We start from the raw sequence: 24,655 nt of genomic DNA on the forward strand, positions 1-24,655 counted from the left end.
GTAAGGAATTTTACACTGTGTAGTAACGAGTACAAATACTCCTAAAACCACTACACCCTCAAAAGAAAAACACTCTTTTGATTTTCCCACCTCACTACAATATCACTCACACTCTATTTTTCTTCACAGACTATTTTCTTACAGTCTATGGAACACCTCACTTTGCTCTCACTCAGATGTATTGTTTGAGATTTTGGTGTGTATAGCAAATGATCTTGGTGATCTTACAAATGAACCATAAGCTGTCTATTTATAGGAATGAATTTCCTATGATGAGGTAAGCGCTTACATCACGACTATGATGAGGTAAGCGCTTACATCATGACTATGTGAACAAAAGAATTGACTTGTTGGCCAATTTCACAATTGTTACCAATGTGATTTTATCAAAGGAAGAAAAATCTTCCTTTCTTAAAATATGAGATAGGGGACTGGACCCCACAAATCTCCCCCTCCAGTCCCATTCACCTGAAGGAGGGTACACTGGCTTCTAATTTGAGTGCATGCCGACAAGTTCTTTGCACGATTCGAACTTGTCTCTAGGTACCGCCTTGGTCAGCATATCTGCAGGATTTTTACTCGTGTGAATCTTCTTGACCTGGAACAATTCACTCTCCACTTGTTCACGAATCCAATAACACCTGACAGTGCGACACACTTCTGCAACTTCGACTGCCATGGTATAGCTCCCCCTGAAAAAATAAACAGATATCCTGTTATATCCAGTATTTTTTTACGTCGGATTATTTGTAAGCTGAGGTGGGGCCCACACATCGAGATTTTTTTTGGACATCTGAAAAGTCATATGAATCACATATGTGAAGTTAAACACAACTCAAGAAGGACCCTTGGGCCAAATCAAAGTGGAAGTCCTCCAAACGAATATTTTTAAGAAAACGTTTTCGGGTGATCTGACTTTTAGGGGAAAAAAAGGTATTATAAGTTTGGAATTTGGAAAAATACCAAGAAATAGAAGTTGTAGATAATTGAATTAGCTTTCCAACCATAGGTCGTGGGTTCTCAGGTGACGTCGGTACAAGGAGATATGGACGTTTTAAGGTCGAAAGGTCAGTGGGCTAGGCCCAACTCGGGATCAACCGAGTTGGCCCAAAAAAATAAAAAACGAATTTAGGCCCAAAAGTGAGGGTGGCCGGCCATACCTGGCCCAACCCATGTCACTTAATTAATTTTTCATGTGATAAATAAGACTAGAAGGGATCATTAGTCTTAGAAACTTCAAGAAAATTTGAGAAAGAGAAAAACAACAAAAAGAAGCACAAAAGCTTAAAGGCCATACGGCCATAGCTTGCAAATTTTTGCCCCTTGAAATCTTTCTCCAAAAATTATTTTCTTGTGGTATTTCTACTAATTCAAGGGTCCTTTACAACTTGGTGTAATTATTTTGGAAGAAAGAGCACTTGTTTCTTCAAGTTGACAACTTGGTCAAGTGAAAAAGATTGTAGAAAAAGGTAAGAATTAATCCCTTTTTACTATGTTATGAAGGTTGGTTTATGTTGTAGTATGTAGAAATGAGTAGAATTTATGGAAATATGGAAGTTTACAAAGTGGGTGTGCATATATGTAAGTGGACATATATGTATATTGTTGTATAAATAGTATGAGTTGAATTTTATGTTGTATTCTAGTTGTGGTTATGGTGAAATTTATATTGGAAATGGAAGAAAATGGTTCAAGTTGGCATGGAAAATTATTGGAAATAGTTATAGGAAATTATGTGATTTTAATGAAGTTTTTATGTAATTATAGAAGTGGAGTTTTAAATGTGAATTATTATGTTAGTTGGTGAATTTGGAAGGATAATAGTCCATATTGGCATGAGAGATTGGTTGTTAAGTGGTTATGAGAAGTTTTGTGATTTTATGGTAGATTTATGTAATTATGAAAATGAAATTATTAAGGTGCAAATTATGATTATGGTTGATGAAATTGGAAGATGGAAATATGTTATGAATATGTAGATTGAAGATTAGAAGTTTTGGATGGATTATGGTTTTGGTGGAAAGTTTGTATATTTTGTATATCTTGTGAATATTTGGTAGAAACGATATGAAATGCTTTCGAATTATATTGTAATGATCTTGATTAGTAATGAATGTAAAAACATTGAGATTGGTTTGGAAATGTGAAGTTGGAATGAAAGCTATTGCATTATGTTGGAAAGAAGACTAGTTGTGTTATATTGTGTTTTGTAGTCATGGTTGTTGTCATTGTGTTGATAGTTTGGCCGGGTTGAATTCCCGGATTGTTGTTGATAAAAAATTGGCTAAGTTGAATTTTGGGGATGGTGTATTTATAGGGGAGATGCTGCCCAAATTTTTGTAGACAAGTATTGGTTAAGATTGAAATCTTAAAGCCTTACAATTAACATTTGGTAATTGTGACCAAATTGTAGATTTTGGCGAACTTGAAACTTGATTTTGGAGACGTGTATGAAGCGGAAAAGGTATGTAAGGCTTCACCCTTCCTTCTATGGCATGTCTAAGACGTAATAAGTTGGATACGAGCCTCGGGGACAACTCCATTCTCCGGAATCCGCACCTAACGTTTCCCCTTTTTCATTCAGTAGAATTGAATTAGAAATTGTGTAAAATATTGGAAAAACTTCCTAAACATCTGGAACTGGCATAAATATGACCCGACTACCTTAAAACCCTCACAAGTGACGTCATGAAATATAATGTACGTAAATTTGGTACGCCGCCTCATTTGATCCAAGGTGGGCCCATTGTTCCCGGATTTTCCCTATTGCTCCGTTTGACTTATTTTGGAGTAGAATCCAAAGGAAACTTTTGATCCTCGTTCCGATTATCAAACAATAAGTACTGTACCATTCTAATGGAAATATGTATATGTATATAAAATATGTATATGTATATAAGATATGTAAAAGTATATAAGACATGTATATGTATATAAGATATATATATATGTTTATAAAATATGTACATGATATACGTATATGTATACGATGAAAGATCCAGAGCGCTATAGACGCTGATATATGTATATGATACACGTATATGTATATGATAAAAGATCCAGAGCGCTATAGTCTCTGATATACGTACATGATACCAGTATATGTATATGATAAAAGATTCAGAGCGCTATAGACGCTGATATATGTACATGATGTATGCATATGCATACGGGGAAGATGGGAATAAGGGCAGAGCGTTATACACGCATATCCACCTGATCAGTTGGCATTACATGACATGATATCGTCCCGGACGCGGGATGTGTATTTATGGCTAAATGGATCGGCTGCCGACGCCTCGGCAATATGACATGTTCTATTTTTATATATATATGAACAAGAAAAGATTTTCAACGGAAAGCTAAGGTATGATATGATACGCTATGATACGCTATGCCATGATATGATACGCTACGACAAGCTATGCTATGATATGATAAGCTATGCTATGATATGACAAGTTACGCTATGGCATGATACACTATGACACACTATACTATGACATTGACATGATATAACACGATACGACATGCTGTAGTAAGACATGACATTACACGATATAATATGCCATGATAAGACACGATAGGATACGACCTGATATGCCACGATAGGATACGACCTGATATGCCACGATAGGATACGATAGGGCACGATAGGACACGATACGACAAGATACGACATAATATAAGTTCTATTTTCTACGTTCATGGAGGGGAAACGTTTTTAAAAGGGAAAGACAAGCCATGCATGATAGCCGCCCAAAAAGGGGCCTTCCTATGTACAGGTCACTTTTTTGCCTCATTATATGTCCTGTGACTCCATGATATTATTAATCGCACTCTATGTTATTGCTTGCATTGTCTTCCATGCCTTACATACTCGGTACACTATTCGTACTGACGTCCCTTCTTGTGGACGCTGCGTTTCATGCCGCGCAGGTCAGCAGACAGGTGGACGTGATCCTTAGAAGCTCTACCAGCCGCACTTGACAGCGCTCCATTTGTTCCGGAGCCTCACTCCAGCGGTACTATTTTATGCATATACATTCGGGCTTGGTAGCACCCCGACCCTTTCTATGTATAAGTGTACTATGTCTAGAGGCTCGTAGACAGATACGTACAATCAGTCAGGTACAGATATATGTATAGTGTTTTGGCATGTTAATATTGTTGTACAAGGTAATAACGGAGTTTATTAGTTTATGTTCAAGGAAAAAAAAATGGCTCGGTTTACACGGCTTGCTAAGAGGTACAGGTAATACGATAGATAAGGGGTGCTCAGTACAAGTATCGGGTACTCGTCACGGCCCCTAGTCGGGTCGTGACATATCCAGTAGTGGATTTTCTGTTATCAAGGTCACCTGCCATATCAGAATATGTATAGCCCTTCAAAATTGGATTTGATCCTCCAAAACACAAGCATTTATCTGAGCTTCCTCTTAGATACCTGAGTATCCACTTCACAGCTTCCCAATGCTTTTTCCCTGGATTTTCGAGAAATCTGCTAACAACACCGACTGCATGAGCAATATCTGGTCGAGTGCATACCATTGCATACATCTTGTTGGTACGAGTTTTTCGAGCATACAAACTTTCAAGATGCTCCCATAGGGTCCGAGCATGTGTCTCCCCAGAAATATGGTTCAACACATTATCGTCAACCCACTGTCTAATAAAGCCGCAAACCTGCCGATGCAACAAATTCCACTCTTCATCTGATTTATTATCAGGCTTTTTATTGGCAAAGACAGGTTGATGAAAATTCTTGACATAGGGCAAATCTTCCATTTGCCCTTCCAAATGGCATAATTTACGCCACTCAAAGTAACCATTCTACTAGTGTTGGCTTCCATCGTTTATCACAAATACAAATACTATTTTATTCGAAGACCAAAGTAATTCTTTTTTGATGTGGAAGTTCAGACTGTGCTGCAACCACAGAGCATACTCAGACAGAACCTTGGCTCTGATACCACTTGTTGGGAATAAAATAGACCCGCAAAATAATATTCACGGTATTAGTGATAAACGCGGAACACTAACTTATGGTTAAATCAGCAAGAATAAAATGCAGCAATAATGACACCAAGATTTTACGTGGAAACCCTTCTGAATAAGGGAAAAAACCACGGCCAAGAGGAGCAGCTTATATCACTATAGTAAGGAATTTTACACTGTGTAGTAACGAGTATAAATACTCCTAAGACCACTACACCCACAAAAGAAATAACACTCTTTTGATTTCCCACCTTACTACAATATCACTCACACTCTATTTTTCTTCACAGACTATTTTCTCACAGTCTATGGAACACCTCACTTTGCTCTCACTCAGATGTATTGTCTGAGATTTTGGTGTATAGCAAATGATTTTGGTGATCTTACAAATGAACCATAAGCTGCCTATTTATAGAAATGAATTTCCTATGATGAGGTAAGCGCTTACATCACGACTATGATGAGGTAAGCGCTTACATCACGACTAAGATGAGGTAAGCGCTTACATCACGACTATGTGAACAAAAGAATTGACTTGTTGGCCAATTTCACAATTGCTACCAATGTGATTTTGTCAAAGGAAGAAAAATCTTTCTTTCTTAAAATATGGGATAGGGGACTAGACCCCACAAATCTCCCCCTCCAGTCTCATTCACCTGAAGGAGGGTACACTGGCTTCTAATTTGAGTGCATGCCGACAAGTTCTTTGCACGATTCGAACTTGTCTCTCGGTACCACCTTGGTCAGCATATCTGACAGTGCGACACACTTCTGCAACTTCGACTACCATGGTATAGCTCCCCCTGAAAAACTAAACAAATATCCAGTAGTGGATTTTCTGTCATCAAGGTCACCTGCCATATCAGAATATGTATAGCCCTTCAAAATTGGATTTGATCCTCCAAAACACAAGCATTTATCTGAGCTTCCTCTTAGATACCTGAGTATCCACTTCACAACTTCTCAATGCTCTTTCCCTGGATTTTCGAGAAATCTGCTAACAACACCGACTGCATGAGCAATATCTGGTCGAGTGCATACTCATACTCCTAAGACCACTACACCCTCAAAAGAAAAACACTCTTTTGATTTTCCCACCTCACTACAATATCACTCACACTCTATTTTTCTTCACAGACTATTTTCTTACAGTCTATGGAACACCTCACTTTGCTCTTACTCAGATGTATTGTCTAAGATTTTGGTGTGTATAGCAAATGATCTTGGTGATCTTACAAATGAACCATAAGTTGCCTATTTATAGGAATGAATTTCCTATGATGAGGTAAGCGCTTACATCACGACTATGATGAGGTAAGCGCTTACATCACGACTAAGATGAGGTAAGCGCTTACATCACGACTATGTGAACAAAAGAATTGACTTGTTGGCCAATTTCACAATTGCTACCAATGTGATTTTGTCAAAGGAAGAAAAATTTCCTTTCTTAAAATATGGGATAGGGGACTGGACCCCACATATATAATTTTAATCATATTAAAACTTTTACTTTATGTTCTGCTTTTAGGAGTCTTTTAGCTCTATTAGAACGAGATACTTATCTAAGAAAATATATAAAATCTCAACGTGTCTTGCTTTTTACTCGGAAAAAGGGGGGTCGCAATGAACAATCACTTTTTCTTGCCAAAAAGGAAACCAAACAGCTTTGTCCTATATTTTTTCAAACAATATTGTGATTCATTTTATTATTATCAACTACAATTTGGTTTGAGGTTAAATTCACAAAAGAAATGTATGAACAATGTATAGATCCTATCTTTTTGATGTTCCCTGATGTCTCTATGGAACTGAGCAGATGTATCATCTACTCAAACTTAGAATTTTTGTGAGCTTTAGATGAAATCCTACTTACATGAGATGGAGTTTGTTCCATCAAGTAGGTGCATGGGGTTGCTTTCCCTATTGTTTTGGGCTGATTTTGCTATGAATAAAAGAAAGGCACTCTCCAAGTTGGAAAAAAAAAAAAAAATGAACAAGCTGAATCCACGCTTGCAAGTTGAATAACATAAAGTGTCGCATAACATATTCAAAACTAAATAAAGTTCCAATCCAAATGGCATAGCTCTAACAAATAGAATTAATTTGAAGGAAATTAACTAAGGAGGAATAAAGTTGTCAAACCACTCTTAGAAGCACTTCCTATGGACAATTGCCGGACCTGATTCATCATACTCGCCCTTCGTTATCCACATCTGCAAAGCAAGTAGAAGTTAACACATCATTATAGGGAACCAATTATTTGGGATTGAGGCGTAGATGATTGGTTGATTAATCGGTAAAAAAAAAAGGAGAGAGAGACTAACCTGTTGGAAAGTACTGAGAGAAGCTAGAATTGATCCTCCAATCCAGACGCTGTACTTCCTCTCAGGTGGCGCAACGACCTTGATCTTCATGCTGCTTGGAGCAAGAGCAGTGATTTCCTTGCTCATGCGATCCGTTATGCCAGGGAACATAGTTGAGCCACCACTAAGCACAACATTTCCATATAAATCTCTCCTAATATCCACATCACACTTCATGATTGAGTTATAGGTTGTTTCATGAATTCCGGATGCTTCCATTCCAACCAATGATGGCTGGAAGAGGACTTCAGGGCAACGGAACCTCTCAGCACCAATAGTGATTATTTGTCCATCTGGAAGCTCGTAGCTCTTCTCGACATCCTTGCTATTCTTTGAAGTCTCAAGCTCCTGTTCATAATCCAGTGCAGCATACGCAAGCTTCTCCTTCACATCACGAACAATCTCCCGTTCAGCAGCAGTGGTAAATGAATAACCTCTCTCTGTGAGAATCTTCATGAGATAATCTGTAAGATCACGACCAGCAAGATCTAACCGCAAGATAGCATGGGGAAGTGCGTATCCCTCGTAGATAGGGACAGTGTGGCTCACACCATCACCAGAATCGAGCACAATGCCTTGTTGAAAAACAACAAACGAATTAGTAACCGAAAGCCATAAAGAACTAGTATTCGTTCCTAATGAATATGTGCTGCTTACCAGTTGTACGACCACTAGCATACAGAGAGAGAACAGCCTGGATCGCAACATACATGGCTGGCACATTGAATGTCTCAAACATGATTTGCGTCATTTTCTCTCTGTTCGCCTTGGGGTTAAGTGGTGCCTCAGTCAGAAGAATAGGGTGATCGTCGGGTGCAACACGAAGCTCATTGTAAAATGTGTGATGCCAGATTTTCTCCATATCATCCCAGTTGCTTACGATACCATGTTCAATCGGATATTTTAAAGTCAAAATACCTCTTTTGGACTGAGCTTCATCACCAACATAGGCATCTTTTTGTCCCATACCAACCATGACACCAGTGTAACGAGGACGGCCAACTATACTTGGAAAAACAGCCCTTGGAGCATCATCCCCAGCAAAACCAGCCTAAAGAAACAAATAACACAGTTTTGTACATCAGTAAGTCACATGGGGAGTGATAAAGAACTGCAAGCAGTTTTTTCTAACTAACCTTGACCATTCCAGTTCCATTGTCAACAACAAGTGGTTGAATATCCTCTCCATCAGCCATCTTATAAGCGCTACAAATATTATTTTACAAGTATAATTTAAGTAATACATCACAGGTATAAATACATAATCAATGTAAAAGATGTTCAAAGAATCAGCTTATTTATGTGAAAGCTTTTGTGTCAGAAATCACTTACTTTATGTATTGTTATTTCAACCTCCTCTCAACTCAAGGTGAGATAGACTTACATAGAAATCACCAACTATTAGCACATAATCTACACTTTGTCCTTCAAGACAGGACTAAACAAGAACAACAACACTGTGGCAACAAGTAGGGGAATCATGCAAAAGAAACCACAAAGGAAAGGAATAAAAGGTGTCAATGTGTGCAGTGGCAGTTCATTCATGCAATTGTTTACACTTCATTGTCCACTACACTCATCTCATACCTAGATATACAAGAGTAATGGTAACAGAGAAACAAGATATATCTACATTTCACTCAAGATAAGTTCCATTATATATTCAGTTCTCAGTTTCTTATTAATATATCTACTCAATGCTACCATTTGGCATGTATCTCAAACAATTTGAATAACATCTGCTTCATTTTAAAGCACACTAGATGGATTTACCTAAGTTTCCTTCATCTCAAAGAAGAGAAAGAGAAAAATGGTGGAAAATTGCTATAGTATTTTTCTAGTTGCACTAGACAAATATTTTTATAAAGGAACCGCTGTACAAGAATTACTAAACTTGAGAAACAAGGAGCAATGGACATAATGTGTGTTAAACATGGCAATACTAAAAGATAAGTTGTAATTTTAATAGATTAAGAGAACACTACTGATTAAATTCGATAGAATTTAAGTCCTACAATGGAGTGCTTGTTGGCAACTTTCTTTTAACAAAACAAAAAAGAATAAACCATACTAGTTCAAAACATCACTTGTTCCACGAAAACATGTTCAAAAACGTAACTTTTTCAAATAAACTCAACCTAACGGAGCATCAAAACTGAATCTAAAATCAAGATTCTGAAACCCCAAAATTTGGTTAACCGGTTATACTAACAAATAGTTAAACTAATCCATAAAAAATATCAAAAGCACATAGCATGGAAGCCGACGTACAAGTTCAGCCAAACCTAGTAGTTTTAGTTCAAATCATGTATTTGTATTAAAAGGTTCACTATACATGTACAAAAACTAAAGTTCTGTATTTGTATTAAAAAGTTCACTATACATGTACAAAAACTAAAGTTCGAACCTAGTTACTAACACCATTTAGAACACATAAAGTTCAAATCTTGCCTCGGCGTCCGATTGAGTGCAAGTAAAAATTGAATTTAAGATCAAGTTAAAAACAAAAATCAAATAAAATATCAAGAAGAATTAAAACTTACATTGGATGAAATTGAACCCTTTGGTTGCTAGAGGATTTCTTCTAGTAAAAAGCAGGTCAGAGAATATTAGGAGAGAGAGAGAAAGAAAATCAAGAATTCGTAACTCGTTATATCTTCTTCTCTAGACGCGTATTGATGTAAATAACTGTAAATACAAATAAAATTAAAATTTTGAATCATGTAATTAATTCTCTTGGATTGATTTGTTTTTCTTTCTTTTTTTGGCATTTGTTTCCTTTTAAATTACAAAAAGAAAAAGATCTTTTGTATTATTACGTACTAGGTTTCCGTTCGGTATTACACAACAGATTTTCCATTGTGCAAACCAGAAGAAACAAATATCTCTAGCGGTATAGCATTTTTTTTAAATTTAAATTACTGTATATTAACTGATTATTAGTAGAATCAGGTCAATAATTATTTTAACTGCAAAGTTTACGACGTGATACGTGCTTCTAATCCACGTATAGTGCTCTTATTGCTACACCAAAACTCTAAGGCTCAAATTAATGTTTAACTAGTATACGTACCCGCGCGATGCGCGGATTGTCTCAAACGAAAAAAAAAAAGTGAAGGGAGATAGTTGTCACAATCTTATCTTTAAGTTCTGATAATTTTGAATAGTGTTAACAAAACATAATTGTACTCTTCTTAAACAATATATATGCACAACATAATTAATTGTAATATAAATGTGACTAAAGAACTTTATACAACAACAACGATATACCAGTGTAATCCCACAAATGGGCGGGGCCTAGGAAAACAAAAGAACTTTATTTTGAAGTATAATAGTTTTAACATGGGTGAATTACTTTTTAGCATCAAAATTTGATGTCAAAATAAATCATTTCATTAAGGAGAATCCACACAGACATGAGCATCATGGACTTACAACTGTAAACATTGTACTATCCAATCAAATTAATTTGTGATCCGACATCTTGCAGTGAAATCTTCTTTATAGTATTGTGCAAAGCGCTTCTCTCAACTATATCATTGTCCAAAGAAATTCATATTCAGAAGTTCACACATCAGAGACATGAAAAATTTGTGCATGTAAAAATAATTATATTCACAAAACAACTATAAGAAGAAGATATTGGGAGTACACAACTTTCACCTTATCTCTTCTATGTTTGTATGTAACTAATATGTGAAATCGTTACAACAATCATCTTAGACTGAAATTTTAAATTTTGGAGAAATTTGAACTTCACAGACTTCTATTTCGCCCTGAAAATATCCCTGAGCTTCCAATGCATCCTTTGTTGAAGTATTAAAACAGGTAGTCAAAGATCTTTGCAAAAGAAGAAGATGATTTGCTTGATGAATTGTTCCAATGATCATTATCTTCATTCTAATAATTGTAAGCGTAACAATCCCCATGTAAGACAACGCCAAAACCAAATATTATTGAAAAGGCTATATAGAAGCCAACATTTAGCACCAATAATGCCTAAGAAATAATGTCTAACAGCTCTTATTACCCGTTTGCTGGTACTGTATGAATAACATCAGCAAGAGGAACATCTCCATTTACTTCTCCATATTGTGATGTTAGAAAATCATAAAAATCTCAGGCTATTGGATTAGACCAGTAGTGCTAAAAATTACACATGACTTCATATACATTCTTATCACTAAACATTAATTAATTACATATTTTTTTAATTTATAATTTAATCATGGTAAATTATCACTACAAAAAAAAAGGTAATTTGCGGGGGTTGAAAGTTGCAATTCGCGAGGGTTTTAGCCTCCGCTAATTACTTGAGGAGGCTAAAACCCCTGCGAATTGCAACTTTTAACCTCCACAAATTACCAATTTTTTTTGTAGTGTATGATTTAGGTTTTCTCAGTAAGTGGTTTACGTATGGTCCAAACAATGTTATGTATTATCATGATTCCAAATTTGTTCAATGTATAAATAGAGAAGTTTTTATTATTATTATTATTATTATTATTATTTTATCATAAAATCTATTAATATTTTTAATAATTGTTAGTTTAGTATTATATGCAATAACCATTTATTTATATTTTCTATTTGATAAATTTAATTATATTTTATAAGTTTATTTTGTTGCTTGGCATTTGTTTTGTTTTTCCATCTTTTATTTTAGTTACATGATCTTATTCATAGTATAACTTTTCTCGTGCCAGGTCAAAATACTTCCTCAATTCAAATTCAGTTAAGTATTATCTACTAAAAACATATTTTTGTGTCTTTTTCTCTTTACCTAATTAAACATGTGAATATGATATATTCAGAGCTGCAGTAAATTGAAAAGGATGAATATTTCTTTACCTAATTAGAGAGGGAAAGACATGTTTGGGTTATCATGTTATGAAACATGTGATAATCGCACCACAAAACCTATGACATTCCATTACATATAGGTTTAAATTATCTCATTAAAGAAATAAATCTTTGAGTGACAAAAGCTCCCATTCATTGGAAGGCAATACACAACTTAAATCATTTTATTACATGTATCCTTTACAATATACGAAACTTTGAAAGGTGAAATTGCTACTTCAATTGGGCACCCAATCACATGATACATATTCGTCGAGCATAGAATTATCTACTTTTAATTTTGCACCACATATGATGATAAGGCATAACATGTGAACATGATATATTCAGAGCTGCAATAAGTTGAAAAGGATGAATATTCCTTTTCTCCTCTTGTTCTAAAAAAAGAATTATTAGAGTTCATAGAAGTAAAAATAAATGAGCTAAAGTCTATATAAACAGAGAAATAATGGATTTCTCCTCCGTAAATAGTCTGAACAAAGTAAAAAATCTATTAGGAATAATTGCAAGGCAACATCAATTTAAGCTAAATTAGAGAAAAATCAAATAACTTTATCTTTCATTTCAAATTCATCTTTTTTTTTAATCTCAATTACAAAGAACTCCTATTAGGTTTATCTAACATCTTCAAATTTCAAATTAAAAATTAACCACATCTAATTCAAAGAGTTTAATTATATTTTCATTCAAAATTTAAAATTAATCATATTAAATTCAAAAGATTCATACAAAAATTTGGCTGTGTGTTGTGTGTTCATTGCTGCATAAAGAAAGTTTTCTACTAATCTCGATTTTTATGAGTTAACGTCCATTTTTATTTGCTTAATGGCTCAAAAGTTACGATGTTATGATAATATGACTTAATTTCATTAAAGCTCTTCTGAACAATTCTCTTAGAAGAAGACAAAAGAGAATACAGATAAATACAATTTAAATTTGTCTTCAGCTTTTTAAACTTTTGGCAGTACTTCATACAAAAAATTTGCCTGTCAAATTTAAAACAAAATTTAATAGAATTTCCAAACCTCTATTTGATTTTTTTGTCATAAGTTTCCAAATCTATTACTATTAATTAACTTCAACATATAAAAAGGGAGAAAAAAAACTACTAATGTCCAATAGAAGAGGAAATCGAGTGATTAGAGGTGCTGAAAATGCTTACTCCCATGCATGCCAAGGCAAATGTATAAAAGACATTTACGTACTCTTAAGTGGGCAGTAGCAGAAAATGGAAGTCATGTGAATATGAAAGAAAATAAATTCAAAAAGAAGAATGAACAAAGAATAACACTATATGAATTACCCAAAAACCATATGCTGGAGGAGCCTTTAGTGCAGACCTCTCGGCCATTGCAACGCTGATCTTATAATTAACCTCTGAAGTCGTAATCCGGTGAACATATTCATGGTTAGCAGTTAAGACATATAGTGCATAAAAGAAATCATTCTACTACAGGTTCTTACTATTTAAAAAGCCCCTAGCAGAGTGCTACAGAAGGATCTTCATATGACAAAACAACATTCCCTATGTTATATCCTTTTTCATCAAAACTTGAAGAATCCCTATGACAAGCGACTCATCACAGTAACCATAGCAAACCAAAACTGAATGCGCATACACGCGCCTACTCTTTTTAGAATTCAACGTTCCCTTTTATTTCCGTTATAGCACCGCCACCACCACAACAGGGCCATAGGGCCGCCGATAGGCTCCTCGTCGGCGCGTGAAATAGTGCAAAAGGAAGCCTCAACTGAGGCGATCCATCCAGGCTCAGATCCAACAAGCTCCTATGCGGCTACTCTCACGAATAACCCGGGTTCATCTGCTTCAACCCGCTTTGAACCCGACTCCGTCAAATCTAGAAGAACCACTCACAATGGCAAGCTAGCTGTGATCTTTAAAGCCAACAATTTCTATGGAGTCATGGCGAACCATTGTAGAAGAACTATTGTTGGAAGGTTCCTCAAAAGCAGACCCCAAATCGACTCAATCAGGGCAAAATTCGCAGAAAAATTCCCCATGAAAGGTACTCCAAAGATAGGGGTTTTCGACAATTTCAACATCTTTTTAAATTTCACCAATGATGAGGATTACAATTCTATACTCTACAAGAGGGTGATTGAGATAGATGGGTTCCAAATCTGGCTTCAGAAATGGACTCCGAACTTCAAACCACAAGAGGATCTACCTGTCGTTCCGGTATGGATACTACTTCCAGGATTACCCTTTCATCTTCATAATTGGCACTATGTAAAACAAATTGCAAACGAAGTAGGTACACCTTTGGAAATTGATGTGGCTACTAGAAGTATGACTAGGCCAAGTATGGCAAAAGTCAGGGTAGAGGTGGATCTGCTAAAACCGTTGGTTAAGAGTGTATGGATAGGTGTTGAAGACGACAATGTCCCTTTAAAAGGATTTGATCAAAAGATTGAGTTTGAGAACATACCTAAGTATTGTAAACACTGTAGGAAACTAGGACATGATCTGCTCAATTGCAGAATTCTTGAAAAAAAAAGAGTAGAAGATAAGAAAGAAGAAGAGGAGAAAGAGGCTACAAAAAGTATGGAGAAACAAAAAAGAGGACAGAATACTAGGGGAAACAAACAGATCGAGAAACAACCTCCAAATGAAGCAAAAGATGATTCAAATGATATTCAACAGTTGCAGAGAGGGAGGGAGATTCAGAATAATAAAAGAAATGTGAATAGAAATAGAAGAGGTCAAAGTGAACCTCCTCAAACTATGTTCAAACCTACAGGAGTTATTTTTGGTCTTGATAAGCCTTGGCCTATTAGTGGAGCTCAGACGAAAGGGGACAATAATAAGGAACAACAGAAGAATAACTTCAACAAGGAGGAGGAAGAGGAAAGATTAAAATGCAATAAAAAAATTCTGGTGAAATCGAGGAGATTACTGGGATGGCAGAGAACCAAGATAACAACTCTAATAAGATTCCTAACAATATTAAGGGATCGCAGACTTCTCCAGCTACAAAGGGGCAGAAGAATGCCCATGATGATAGTAAAACTAGCTTCAATTCCTTCATGATAGATGAACCTGATAAATTAGAAGTTGTTCTGTTTGAGGAAGGCTGGGAATCCGCTGGGAAAATGAAAAATAGAAGGTTTGATAGTAAAAGAGAACAAGAGAAAAGGAAGAAAACCCATGAAAAACTCATTACGCAAAATAGTTTCGATGAACTACTTCAAGAAGGAAATTTAGACATTGGCAAAGCTGCCCCGGTGGAAGGAGAAGAAGGGAATCACGAAAACGAAGATGAATGGGCTGAGGAAACCTCTTTCTCTGAAGAAGAAAACACCTCGGATGAATCTGAGGAAGAAGAATCGGAAGAGGAAGAGAGTGGGACAGATGAGGATAACGTGAAGAAAATCAGTTTTAAAGAGAATCTTCCGTGTCTGATTAGAGAAGCTACTGAAAATAAGAAACCCAACCAAGAAATAGACAATGCAGCAGAAGGTAACAGTAAGAAGAACAATATTACAAAAAATCAAAAGAAGGAATCCAAAAAATCCTCCAAGCATCCTGGTAATGTTTAAATGTCTTAACTGGAATATTCGGGGGATGAAATATCAGGCTGCGACTGAGAGGCTCAAGTACCTGATAAAAGAGCATAAGATCCCCTTTGTTGCTCTTCAGGAACCTTTCATAAAGGAAACAAAAATTGACTCTTATAAAACTATTTTGGGTATGCAAGGGGCATATGCGAGCAATAGCAACAAAATCTGGATTTTCTGGGGAAAGGAGATAGAATGCTATATTCATAGCTCAGAAGATCAAATGGTAACTTGTAGGATCGTGCTGAAGTCACAACAAGTTTTCATCTCTGTTGTATACGCAAAATCTAGATCACGAAGTAGAGAAGATCTTTGGAAATATATGAGAGTGTTGTCTTCTACTATTGATAATCCTTGGGCAGTCTGTGGGGATTTTAACTGCATTTTATCGGTTGAAGAGAAGCTGGGGGGTAAGCCTCATAGCTTGGGCAAAAGCATTCCATTTATGGAGTGCATTCCGGACTGTAACTTAAAGGATAATGGTTTTTCTGGAATCGCCTTTACTTGGTCTAATGAAAGAAAAGGAACGGAAGTCATATGGAAAAGACTAGATAGGCTGATCAGTAACGATAAATGTGCGGAAATGTTTGAGATGACAGATGTGATGCATTTGCCTAGAGTTAGCTCAGATCATTGTCCATTATTAATCACCGACAAAAATGACCAGCAAAATCATGTGAAATATTTCAGATTTCTGAATTTTTGGACTGACATCGAAGGATACCAAGATGTAGTAAAATATAATTGGTATTCCCAGACTAGTGGTAATATTTTTTGGGAAATCCAACAGAAGCTTAAGAACACTAGCAAAGCTTTAGGGGGCTGGTCCAGATCCAAAGTCGGGAATATTTTTGTCAGCGTTCAACAACTAGAAGAAAATGTTAAGACAGCTGAAGAGAAGTATATGAATAATTTAGATCAAAGCAAGGCAAAGGCCGAGCTTGTCATTCAACACAAGTATGTGGATAGCTTTTGGAGACAAAAAGCTAACCTCTAATGGAACTTAGAAGGAGACGAGAACACCAAATTCTTTCACTCCGTGGTGAAAGGTAGAAGGAAATTCTTACAGATCAAGAGGATATGTGATAATGGAAATTGGATAGAGGGGGGTGACGAGATAGGCAATGCAGCTGCCCTTTTCTATCAGGATCTGTTTTCTCAACAGGACAACAACATTGACACCAGTATCCTTAATTTTATTCCTAACTGCATTAATTCTTGCGACAATTATCCTCTTACAAAAGCACCTACTGAGGAGGAGGTGAAAAAAGTTGTTTTCGATATTAATCCCAATAGTTCGGCTGGTCTAGATGGATTTAGTGGACTTTTTTACCAAAAATCTTGGAATATAGTAGGATCAGATATTTTTATGATGGTTAGGGCTATTTTTAATGGCAAAATTATGCCCAAATATTTTACTAATACCTGCCTTGTTTTAATCCCCAAAATAGATACTCCTCAAACCTTTTCAGATTTTAGGCCTATAAGCCTCAGTAATGTCACTCAAAAAATTGTTTCTAAGGTTTTATCAGAGAGACTATCAAACATTATCCCCAAAATCATCTCCCCTAATCAAAGTGGTTTTGTGAAGGGTAAAGCTATAGGGGAAAATGTTTTACTAGCACAGGAAATTATTCATGAGATGAGAAAAGAAAATAGTGGGGGTAATGTGGTTTTCAAAATTGATATGAATAAAGCCTATGATAGAATTTCCTGGTATTTTATATGTGCTGTGATGAGGAAAATGGGTTTTGCAGAAAACTGGATTTTTATGATTTGGAACTTATTGTCCAATAACTGGTATAGTGTTGTTATTAATGGAAAAAGACATGGTTTCTTTAAGTCACAAAGAGGGGTAAAACAGGGGGACCCCATTTCCCCTTCTCTGTTTATAATAGCTTCCGAAGCACTCTCATGCTTACTAAATAATCTGTACAATAATTCTAGATTCAGAGGCTTCACTATGCAGGAAACAGGCCCTAAAATCAATCATCTATCTTATGCAGATGACCTTATAATTTTCTGTGCAGGGAAAACAAAGACTCTCAACCTAGTGATGGAGGCATTGGAAAAGTATCTTACTAACTCTGGACAAAGGATCAATAGGAGCAAAAGTTGTTTTATTATGGACAAAAAGATCTCAGAAAAGCGAATAAATATTGTGACCCAGATTCTACAAGTGCAAAGGCAGGACTTCCCTATAACTTATCTAGGTTGTCCTCTCTTCCAAGGTAGGAAGTTAATACAATACTTTTCTAACATGGCTACAAAAGTCCTTAAAAAGGTAAACTCTTGGAACTATGGTAGATTATCTATAGGAGGTAAGATTATTTTAATTAAGCATGTCCTATCAGCTATGCATGTGCATCTTCTTGCTATTTGTGAACCTCCTAAGACAATTTTTAAACAGATAGAGCAAATTTTTGCTAACTTTTTGTGGGGTAACAATGAAGGAAAACATAAATATCACTAGTCTAATTGGGCTAACCTATGTTATCCTACGGAGGAAGGAGGTATTGGCATTAGATCTCTTTGTGATATTTCAGCTGCCTTTTCGGTTAAATTGTGGTGGTTGTTTAGAACTAAAGAATCTCTTTGGTCGGATTTTTTAAAAGCTAAATATGCTAGAAGTATTCATCCGGTTGCTAGGAAATGGGGATACACTCAATCCCATAATTGGAGGAGAATGATGAAGATTAAGGTGAATATTGATCATCATATTTTGTGGAAGATTAACAGAGGTAATGCTAGTTTCTGGTGGGATAACTGGTCGGGTTTAGGTAACTTAACTCAATTTGGGGTAGCAAATACTTCAATTAGAGGTAACGTTTCAGATTTTATTTTTAATGATGCCTGGGATGTGAACAAGTTGTCTCATAAGCTACCAGAGTATGTAGTTCAACATGTTCTGAAAATTACCTTTAGTTCAAATGATATTAAGGACAAGCCCGTATGGACTGTAATATAGTTAGAAGTACTCGGAATTCATCCCTTGTTAATAGGATGATGTGGCATAAAAGTTCTCCCATTAAAGTTTCCTTCTTTATGTGGAAAGTTCTTAGAAACAAAATTCCGGTAGATTTAAATTTGAGGAAGTTTAATGTTCATTTAGCTTCTATTTGCGCCTGTTGTACTAACCATGAGCAGGAGGATGTGGAGCACTTGTTATATAAAAGCAAGATTGGGATGGAAATCTGGAAGCATTTCAACCAGTGGCTTGGGATTTTTCAAAGTGCCAACAGTCTAAGACATCAAATTTTAACTTGGTGGCTCATAAAAGGCAAAAATCCTATTCAGAAAATGGTGCTACAAGTCCTGCCAGGGATCATCATTTGGCAGATCTGGACAGACAGATGCAAGGCAAGGTATGAGGATAGGAAGATGTCCAGTCAAAAAATAAAATTAAGGATATACCAACAGATGGTGATGATGGCTCATAAACAATTTGCCGAGATTAATCTGTACCTGAAATGGGAGCAGTTCATGCAAATAACAGAGGAAACAAAATACCAATTCAATGCTATTCCCATAAAATGGTCTTTCCCCACTACCGGCTTTGTTAAACTAAACACTGATGGATGTTCAAAAGGAAATCCAGGGAACAGTGGTGGAGGGGGTGTAATAAGGAATGATAGAGGTCAGTTTATTGCCGCATTTGGAGTGCATCTGGGCATTATAACAAATAATATTGCAGAAACTCAAGCTATGGAAGTTGGTGTAGAATGGTGTATTCAAAAGGGTTATAAATGGTTAGAATTGGAAAGCGATTTGAAGCTACTAGTACAATGGATAGAGAATATTTCAGATCCTCCATAGAGTATCAATGATTCCGTTATGAAGATCTGTGGACTTCTAACGCAGACCGACAGTTGGAGCATCAAGCATTGTTATAGAGAGGGTAACAGAGTGGCAGATCGATTATCAAACTGGGGACTTGCCTGCGGCACTATAACTTGGATCACTGAATTTCAGGATCTACCAAAAGAAGTAAGGGGTGAACTGAAAATGGACAGATCTCAAATGCCAACAATGAGGAGGAATCTCATCAAGGGTCCTAATAATTCAGTTAGGAGCATAGATAGAAATTATGCATTTGATGTAAATTTTGTATAGCTGAAGGTTGAAACTCTTCATATCATATTTTTGAAAGCTTAAAAGAAATCCTATTGTGCTTAGTATGGAACCTGTCCATACAAGATAGGTACAAAGGTGTAACACCTATGTTTTGATGCTTCTGTGCAGCCAATAAAAGAGCCTCTCGTTGGAGGGGAGATTGATAAAAAAAAATATCCTTTTTCATCTGTATAACTTTATGCTCCGTGGCCACGGGTCCTTATATCCTCACCACCTACAGATTAATGGAAAAGGAATTAAGCATCATTCAAAGGCATGGACTAACAGCTAGTCACAAAAGTCAACAACTTCATTGTGATGATAAAAAGTCAAGGCAATATTTCTATGATAAACATCAAAATACCAAGTATGCAGACATGTTATCTTCTTGCTCCGAGTACTAATACCACAGAATAACATGGAATTGTGAAGTAAAAAAAAAAAGTTAATTTACTACTATCGGAAAAAAATAAATCTGAAACGTATAGCTAAAAGTACTTTCATATTATTTGTCCGATGCTTCCAAAAAGTTCTTGGAGTTCTTCAATGGTGACATGAGGAGCACTGCCATAACTACCTACTTCTTTTACCATGGGAGAGAGGTTTCTCACTTTTTCCTTAGAAAAGGCTCTCATGAAGAGCCAACCATTCTATTCTATAACTTATAAAGAAAAATGTTTTTTATGCAAGCACGTCTCCATCTGAATAGAGAAGTTGTCCTCCTATAAATTAAATTTGTTTTAAATGTAGCAGTTAATTAGCAGTTAATCGTGGAAGTGGACACTTTGCAGCCCTTCTTTATAGTGAATTTGAATTTTTTTTTTTAAAATTAACCACTCCAATCAAAAATTTAAAATTCAAACTTTTGAAAATTAATTCAATTCCATTGTAGTTGCCACGTGAAACTTGAAAGACTCTAATGGTGTATACTTGTGAGTTGAAGGTTGTGTGTGATCATGAAGGAGTGAAATGAGGAAAATGGGGAAGTTACAAATGTGGGCTTTGGGGTTGGTTTTGGCTAGTTTTTTTTTTTTTTTTTTGGGGGGGTCTTTTAAATATGAATTTATAAATAGATGTGTCAAGTGCAGTTGAGAGAATTGGGTAAGGAGGAGTCTAGTTGGTTTCTAAGTTTCTGCTTTTGTTGCAATAATGCAACTACAACTGCTGCTCCAGACGTGTAATTTCGGAGCCATTTTTTAGGAATAGTATAAAATGGATAGCATTTTTATCAATTTTTTAGGAATAGCAATTTCCACCTTCATTTTTCTAAGAAGAATTTAAAAGAAAATGAATTACAAATTTTTAAAACTTAAACCTGATCTGGCAGAAACGTGGTCTTCAGTTTTTTTCCTCATGGTAAAGAAATGGGTAGCACTACAACCACTACTTATAAAAAATAGCTATTTAATTATTTTTAAATTCAAACAATAACTAATAACTAATTAACTATTTTTTGTCCTAAAACTACCCTCTTTTTAATAATATATAGATATAGATATAGATATTTATTAGAGAATATAAAAAACAGTTAGGAATTGAAAAAAAAAAAATTTGAAAAAAAAAATCCTTATACTGAACCCATCTTAGCAAATGAAATATCTTATTACTTCTAGCTTTTGATAGCATGATTTAAATGTGTCACATCCAATAAAATGGAAACCAATGAGTAGAAATGTCACGACCCAGCTAGGGGCCGTGATGGATACCCGGGGCTAGCCACCGAGCACCACTCGTTCTAATACTCATCTTACTCATTTAATGCCCTTTTACCAATTTTATACACGAATTGTAGGAAAATCATAATTTATATAGAAACATAAATACTTATATACATTTGCCTCTCGCTCATCAAAATAATATATACATAATAATAACATCTTGTGAGACCATCTGACCCACACTGCGTATCTACGAGCCTCTACTGACATACTAAACATAAAAACGGAACAAGACTCCGTCGTGCCCAAAATATGCATATATACCAAAAGAAGAATCATAAGCACCTCCAGACAATGGAGTGCTCTCAATCAGCTGACAGCTACTAAGGGTCTGGACCAAGCTCACCTCCCTGTCTACCTGTGGGCATGAACACAACGTCCAAAGAAAATGGACGTCAGTACGAACATTGTACTGAGTATGAGAGGCATAAATAATAAAGAAAGACAGTGTTAATATAATGTGAACATCAATATGAAACATCTAAACCTGAATGACAATCATAAAAGAAGTAATGCATGTTGTCTTACTCATACTCATCATAATCTCATATATGCATAATATGCAAGCTGCCCGTCCATATCGGAACGGTGTGATAATCAATAACATTAGCCCGCGTCCAGGCCTCCCGCGTCCGGGGTACCATCTCATGCCGCCCACTAGTGGTGTCTACCCATGCCAAAAGGTCATGGTGTATCCGTATAGCTGCCCGCCTTGGCGGTGACTGCCCGGCCAACTAGGCGCGGTGTAATATGATCATGACATGCTCATAAAAAAAATACTTGTAATAATATGTTTATCATAGTATGCTTATCATAGTACATGCATAAGACTCAAGATCAACTATACTCTGTCGGGGTGGCGTAAGGTCGTGATCCCCCGATTTCATTATGGAGCAATTATTGACATTCTGCCTCACCTTGAAGGAATTAGTACATAAGGTGAGTGTAAGAAATAAATAGCATCATTATCAATATGGCATCATCATATCATATCTCTTATCTCTTATCTCTTATCTTATATAGACATTTATGGACTTAGGCTTCTAGCTTTCCGGAAAATAGGAACTCATGAAGAGGAAAAGAACTTATGCTATAGGATTCATGCCATTAGAAAGAAAGGACTAGCCTCACATACCTTTGTCGTTTAATTATGTTATCGTTCACTTGATCTCCCCCAATGTCACGTCGTTACCTTCACGGGAGAATTTGTATTAACATTAGTTAATAGATTATAAGGACGCGTCGTAAATTCTAGAGAAAATTGGGCAGCATTTCCCCTGTAAACTTAACAATCCTTGAAATTCCAACTTAGTCAAACATCAATCAAAATACCAACAACAATAATACCAACAATTTCATATCAAACTAGACTTAAACCCATTCTTAAATTACTCCCAAAACAGCCCAATATACATTCGGATGCCAATGCTTGTATACACTTCTTTATTTTCGTATATCCATAATATAACAACAACAACTACAGCCAATCCTCCGATATTCCAGCCCTCAAAACAGTCTATAACGACCATAAAACAGTCCCCAAAATATCATCGCAAAACAACCACAAATATTATACCAAACAGCTCCAAAATATAGTCACAAAATAACCACGAAAATTACATAAAACAGCTCCAAAATATTGTCACAAAACAGCCACGAAAATTACATAAAACAGCCCCAAAATATTGTCATAAAACAGCCACGAAAATTACATAAAACAGCCCCAAGTATCGGCACAAAACAGCCCGGTATACGCTTTGTATACAATATCTTTATACACTTTATTCTTCCAAATTCAAGAACAACATCAACAACAATATCAACAACCTCATATAGCAATATAAGCACCTAGAAATCTCTCAAAGTTCCAATCAAAAACAACCCTCAAGGCAATCATATCAACCAACTAATCTATGACTTCATAACATAATTCCCTTCACTTTAAACTAGGGAATTCTCCCATGAATAACTTAATTAACAAGAATAGAGTATATTACATACCTTATTGCCCATAATACTCAACTAAAATCCTAGCTCCAAGCTTCAATAATCAGCCACACATCAAGCACCAAATACTATAATCCTTTCTTAACTAGTTTCCAATTCCTAAGATGAAATCTTGGTTTGATTTGGAGGACTTCAACTTGAAAAATTTAGAGAGATTTTAGGAGGGTTTGGGAGGGTTTAGAGAGAGTTTAGGGTGAGAGAGAGAGGTAAAAATGAAGAAAAAAAATCAGATTTTTCGGTTTTTACTTTCCAGATTTTTACTGTTCACCGAGTACTGTTCATCCGCGTCTACTGTTCCCGTGTTACTGTTCATCCGCGTCTACTGTTCGCAGTGTTACTGTTCATCCGCAGAATTATTTCATGAACTCAATTTTTTTTTTTTCTGAGGTGTAACAAGAAATCTAAGAAATTTCATGTGTCAACTTTGACAAAATAACATTTATTTAAATAAAGTCTCTTCTCTGTTATTACACGAATAGAGCTACTCAACTGGCGTTTACAGAAAGAAAATACATTTAAGTAAAAATATTTTCGAAGTGTATTAGGACAAATTTCTTAATCGTAACAAAATTAGCGCAGAGAAACATGTACAATTACAATCAAATAACCACGTACAATTGAAGAGCTTTATCCAAGCTTATTTGAGTTTTCAGAATAACATAATCAGTTGCTGGTATTGATTTCCAAACGCATGTCCATCTATACATATTGGTTTAGACCAATCTGATAGAAAAGATGGATAAACCCTATAATATCTTATGTCTACATGAACTAAATAAAGAAAACCTCAAGGAAAACAGATTTGAAACAATCAAATCTTATACCTGCATATGCGCGTACACGATTCCAAAACACCTACAACATATAAAATTTACCAAATCATTTTGTTAAAGAACACATTTCAATATTGAGAGCAGAATATATATAATATTCAGATCGCTTCATGTTACAACATCCTAGTACATTCCACGAAGAAACAGAGTAGTATCCACATCAGCCGGCAGCATAACT

The 24,655-nt window shown here is 35.7% G+C and overlaps 1 protein-coding gene and 1 long non-coding RNA gene across 2 annotated transcripts; one reads left to right on the forward strand and one right to left on the reverse strand.

The window, feature by feature from the left end:
• The first annotated feature begins 1,329 nt into the window (after nucleotides 1–1,329).
• On the forward strand, nucleotides 1,330–3,998 carry LOC132622439 (uncharacterized). The gene is made up of 3 exons (XR_009575901.1): nucleotides 1,330–1,469; nucleotides 2,414–2,464; nucleotides 3,940–3,998. It is a non-coding gene; the product is annotated as an uncharacterized LOC132622439 (long non-coding RNA).
• A 2,755-nt stretch (nucleotides 3,999–6,753) lies between these two features.
• On the reverse strand, nucleotides 6,754–10,100 carry LOC132627313 (actin-53). Its single transcript, XM_060342584.1, has 5 exons — nucleotides 9,905–10,100; nucleotides 8,498–8,567; nucleotides 8,019–8,412; nucleotides 7,323–7,936; nucleotides 6,754–7,211 (listed from the first exon to the last, which is right to left on the reverse strand). Exons 2-5 carry the CDS (start codon nucleotides 8,555–8,557, stop codon nucleotides 7,146–7,148), a joined length of 1,134 nt encoding a protein of 377 aa, XP_060198567.1. The 5' UTR covers nucleotides 8,558–8,567; nucleotides 9,905–10,100; the 3' UTR covers nucleotides 6,754–7,145.
• Between the last annotated feature and the right edge of the window lie 14,555 nt (nucleotides 10,101–24,655).

This window comes from Lycium barbarum, chromosome 2 (assembly GCF_019175385.1).
Source record: "Lycium barbarum isolate Lr01 chromosome 2, ASM1917538v2, whole genome shotgun sequence".
In the NCBI taxonomy this organism is placed as follows: Eukaryota; Viridiplantae; Streptophyta; class Magnoliopsida; order Solanales; family Solanaceae; genus Lycium; species Lycium barbarum.